This window comes from Salmo salar, chromosome 25 (assembly GCF_965601325.2).
Source record: "Salmo salar chromosome 25, fSalSal1, whole genome shotgun sequence".
In the NCBI taxonomy this organism is placed as follows: domain Eukaryota; kingdom Metazoa; phylum Chordata; class Actinopteri; order Salmoniformes; family Salmonidae; genus Salmo; species Salmo salar.
This window is the reverse complement of record NC_138315.1, coordinates 52,852,501-52,857,500: the sequence shown is the minus strand read 5'-3', so window position 1 is coordinate 52,857,500 and position 5,000 is coordinate 52,852,501. Positions and strand designations below refer to the sequence as shown.

Below are 5,000 nucleotides of genomic sequence, written 5' to 3'. Positions count from 1 at the left end.
ATTCAGCATTTCACTGTGAGGTCTACTACACCTGTTGTATTCAGCATTTCACTGTGAGGTCTACTACACCTGTTGTATTAAGCATTTCACTGTGAGGTCTACTACACCTGTTGTATTCAGCATTTCACTGTGAGGTCTACTACACCTGTTGTATTCAGCATTTCACTGTAAGGTCTACTACACCTGTTGTATTCAGCATTTCACTGTAAGGTCTAATTCACGTGTTGTATTCAGCATTTCACTGTAAGGTCTACTACACCTGATGTATTCAGCATTTCACTGTGAGGTCTACTACACCTGTTGTATTTAGCATTTCACTGTGAGGTCTACTACACCTGTTGTATTCAGCATTTCACTGTGAGGTCTACTACACCTGTTGTATTCTGCATTTCACTGTGAGGTCTACTACACCTGTTGTATTCTGCATTTCACTGTGAGGTCTACTACACCTGTTGTATTAAGCATTTCACTGTGAGGTCTACTACACCTGTTGTATTCAGCATTTCACTGTGAGGTCTACTACACCTGTTGTATTCAGCATTTCACTGTGAGGTCTACTACACCTGTTGTATTCAGCATTTCACTGTGAGGTCTACTACACCTGTTGTATTAAGCATTTCACTGTGAGGTCTACTACACCTGTTGTATTCAGCATTTCACTGTGAGGTCTACTACACCTGTTGTATTCAGCATTTCACTGTGAGGTCTACTACACCTGTTGTATTCAGCATTTCACTGTAAGGTCTACTACACCTGTTGTATTCAGCATTTCACTGTAAGGTCTACTACACCTGTTGTATTCAGCATTTCACTGTGAGGTCTACTACACCTGTTGTATTCAGCATTTCACTGTGAGGTCTACACCTGTTGTATTCAGCATTTCACTGTGAGGTCTACTACACCTGTTGTATTCAGCATTTCACTGTGAGGTCTACTACACCTGTTGTATTCAGCATTTCACTGTGAGGTCTACTACACCTGTTGTATTCAGCATTTCACTGTGAGGTCTACTACACCTGTTGTATTCAGCATTTCACTGTGAGGTCTACTACACCTGTTGTATTCAGCATTTCACTGTGAGGTCTACTACACCTGTTGTATTCAGCATTTCACTGTGAGGTCTACTACACCTGTTGTATTCAGCATTTCACTGTGAGGTCTACTACACCTGTTGTATTCAGCATTTCACTGTAAGGTCTACTACACCTTTTTTATTCAGCATTTCACTGTAAGGTCTACTACACCTGTTGTATTCAGCATTTCACTGTAAGGTCTACTACACCTGTTGTATTCAGCATTTCACTGTGAGGTCTACTACACCTGTTGTATTCAGCATTTCACTGTGAGGTCTACTACACCTGTTGTATTCAGCATTTCACTGTGAGGTCTACTACACCTGTTGTATTCAGCATTTCACTGTGAGGTCTACTACACCTGTTGTATTCAGCATTTCACTGTAAGGTCTACTACACCTGTTGTATTCAGCATTTCACTGTGAGGTCTACTACACCTGTTGTATTCAGCATTTCACTGTAAGGTCTACTACACCTGTTGTATTCAGCATTTCACTGTAAGGTCTACTACACCTGTTGTATTCAGCATTTCACTGTAAGGTCTACTACATCTGTTGTATTCAGCATTTCACTGTGAGGTCTACTACACCTGTTGTATTCAGCATTTCACTGTGAGGTCTACTACACCTGTTGTATTCAGCATTTCACTGTGAGGTCTACTACACCTGTTGTATTCAGCATTTCACTGTGAGGTCTACTACACCTGTTGTATTCAGCATTTCACTGTGAGGTCTACTACACCTGTTGTATTCAGCATTTCACTGTGAGGTCTACTACACCTGTTGTATTCAGCATTTCACTGTGAGGTCTACTACACCTGTTGTATTCAGCATTTCACTGTAAGGTCTACTACACCTGTTGTATTCAGCATTTCACTGTGAGGTCTACTACACCTGTTGTATTCAGCATTTCACTGTGAGGTCTACTACACCTGTTGTATTCAGCATTTCACTGTGAGGTCTACTACACCTGTTGTATTCAGCATTTCACTGTGAGGTCTACTACACCTGTTGTATTCAGCATTTCACTGTAAGGTCTACTACACCTGTTGTATTCAGCATTTCACTGTAAGGTCTACTACACGTGTTGTATTCAGCATTTCACTGTAAGGTCTACTACACCTGTTGTATTCAGCATTTCACTGTGAGGTCTACTACACCTGTTGTATTTAGCATTTCACTGTAAGGTCTACTACACCTGTTGTATTCAGCATTTCACTGTAAGGTCTACTACACCTGTTGTATTCAGCATTTCACTGTGAGGTCTACTACACCTGTTGTATTCAGCATTTCACTGTAAGGTCTACTACACCTGTTGTATTCAGGTGACAAATACAATTTTATTTGATATGAAGCTGAGTTTTCAAACATGATTTAAAAACCTCATCTGCAGCCTCAAAAGAAGAAATATACTATTTGTGAAATAGGTTTTTTTTTTAAGAGAGAGACACAGACAAACAGTTTTTCCTTGTTTTGAAAAAAGAGAAAAGAGGATTTAGTGGGTTTTAGTTCTTTCTGGATTCCAATTAGAGATGACATCACAGAAAAAGAGGACAGGGTTCTACCTGGAGCCACTCCTCCCCGGCCAGAGGCTGAGTTGGGCTGGGGAACCATCCCGACCTGCTGGCTACCAGCCTCGCTGTCCCCATGGCGCCGTGAATATCTCTCATGGAGGACGCTGTGATCTGGGAATCGGGCAGCAGGCCCGACAGCATCCCTTGCATCTCAGAACATGGAGCGTCTGGAAGGAGAGAATTGTATTGTATTTATTTATTTATTTAAAATACATTTAGGGTCAGTTTCCCCGGGACACAGATAAAGCTTAGTCCTGGACAATCCAACGTTTTAGTCCAGGTTTTATTTGCCCGGAAACCGACCCATTCAGTTTGCTCGGCCATTTGAGTACAGCAATAAATCTCATAAGTCAGACAACTTAGTTGATATTATATGGGCACAGAATGGACAGCTAGGGCAACACTGGCAGTATATTTTGTACTAGGAGGGAAGGTTAAGAAGGGGGGAAGGGGAGGGAGGGAGGGAACAGAAGGGGGGGAGGGGAGGGAGGGAACAGAAGGGGGGGAGGGGAGGGAGGGAACAGAAGGGGGGAGGGGAGGGAGGGAACAGAAGGGGGGGTAGGGAGGGGAGGGAACAGAAGGGGAGGGGAGGGGGGGAACAGAAGGGGGGAGGAGAGGGGGGGAACAGAAGGGAGGAACGGCGAGGAGAGAGAAAGACAAGAGAGAGTGCTGATTGAGCATTGAGGAAGATTGACAAGGACATTTCAGGGCTTTTGTGAAATCAATGTTTCATGTAGTTTCATGTCTCAGCAGTCGACTACAACAGTAAATAATGAAACTACTAACACAAGCCTACTCTTTGTCGAGGTCTCAAATGGTACCCTTTGCCCTGTTTATGTGCACTTCTTTCCACCAGGGCTCATAGGGCTACGGTCAGAAATAGTGCCCTACATAGGGGACAAGGTGACATTTTGTTGGCACATCCAAGTGACTTTATTACTATCATTTGTGTGTGTGTGGATCTTTAAGAGAAGACAGTGGGAGACATTTTGACTGCAGGATACTAGCTAGGTAGAAGACAGTGGGAGACATTTTGACTGCAGGATACTAGCTAGGTAGAAGACAGAGACATTTTGACTGCAGGATACTAGCTAGGTAGAGAAGACAGTGGGAGACATTTTGACTGCAGGATACTAGCTAGGTAGGAGACAGTGGGAGACATTTTGACTGTAGGATACTAGCTAGGTAGAAGACAGTAGGATACATTTTGACTGCAGGTTACTAGCTAGGTAGAGAAGACAGTGGGAGACATTTTGACTGCAGGATACTAGCTAGGTAGAAGACAGTGGGAGACATTTTGACTGCAGGATACTGGCTAGGTAGAGAAGACAGAGGGAGACATTTTGACTGCAGGATACTAGCTAGGTAGAGAAGACAGTAGGAGACATTTTGACTGCAGGATACTAGCTAGGTAGAGAAGACAGAGGGAGACATTTTGACTGTAGGATAATAGCTAGGTAGAAGACAGTGGGAGATATTTTGACTGCAGGATACTAGCTAGGGAGAAGACAGAGGGAGACATTTTGACTGCAGGATACTGGCTAGGTAGAGAAGACAGTGGGAGACATTTTGACTGCAGGATACTAGCTAGGTAGAGAAGACAGTGGGAGACATTTTGACTGCAGGATACTAGCTAGGTAGAGAAGACAGAGGGAGACATTTTGACTGCAGGATACTAGCTAGGTAGAGAAGACAGTGGGAGACATTTTGACTGCAGGATACTAGCTAGGTAGAGAAGACAGTGGGAGACATTTTGACTGCAGGATACTAGCTAGGTAGAGAAGACAGTGGGAGACATTTTGACTGCAGGATACTAGCTAGGTAGAAGACAGTGGGAGACATGTTGACTGCAGGATACTAGCTAGGTAGAGAAGACAGAGGGAGACATTTTGACTGCAGGATACTAGCTAGGTAGAGAAGACAGTAGGAGACATTTTGACTGCAGGATACTAGCTAGGTAGAGAAGACAGAGGGAGACATTTTGACTGTAGGATACTAGCTAGGTAGAAGACAGTGGGAGATATTTTGACTGCAGGATACTAGCTAGGGAGAAGACAGAGGGAGACATTTTGACTGCAGGATACTGGCTAGGTAGAGAAGACAGTGGGAGACATTTTGACTGCAGGATACTAGCTAGGTAGAGAAGACAGTGGGAGACATTTTGACTGCAGGATACTAGCTAGGTAGAGAAGACAGAGGGAGACATTTTGACTGCAGGATACTAGCTAGGTAGAGAAGACAGTGGGAGACATTTTGACTGCAGGATACTAGCTAGGTAGAGAAGACAGTGGGAGACATTTTGACTGCAGGATACTAGCTAGGTAGAGAAGACAGAGGGAGACATTTTGACTGCA

General features: G+C 43.6%; 1 protein-coding gene across 1 annotated transcript in view; it reads right to left on the bottom strand.

Annotated features, from left to right (window-relative positions):
* Positions 1–5,000, bottom strand: part of LOC106586935 (neuropilin-2) — a 258,021-nt gene that overhangs the window by 103,725 nt on the left and 149,296 nt on the right. Inside the window, exon 9 of the mRNA XM_082969249.1 lies at positions 2,638–2,813. Within this exon, the coding sequence (XP_082825375.1) occupies positions 2,638–2,813 (176 nt within the window). The remainder of the gene's footprint in view (positions 1–2,637; positions 2,814–5,000) is intronic.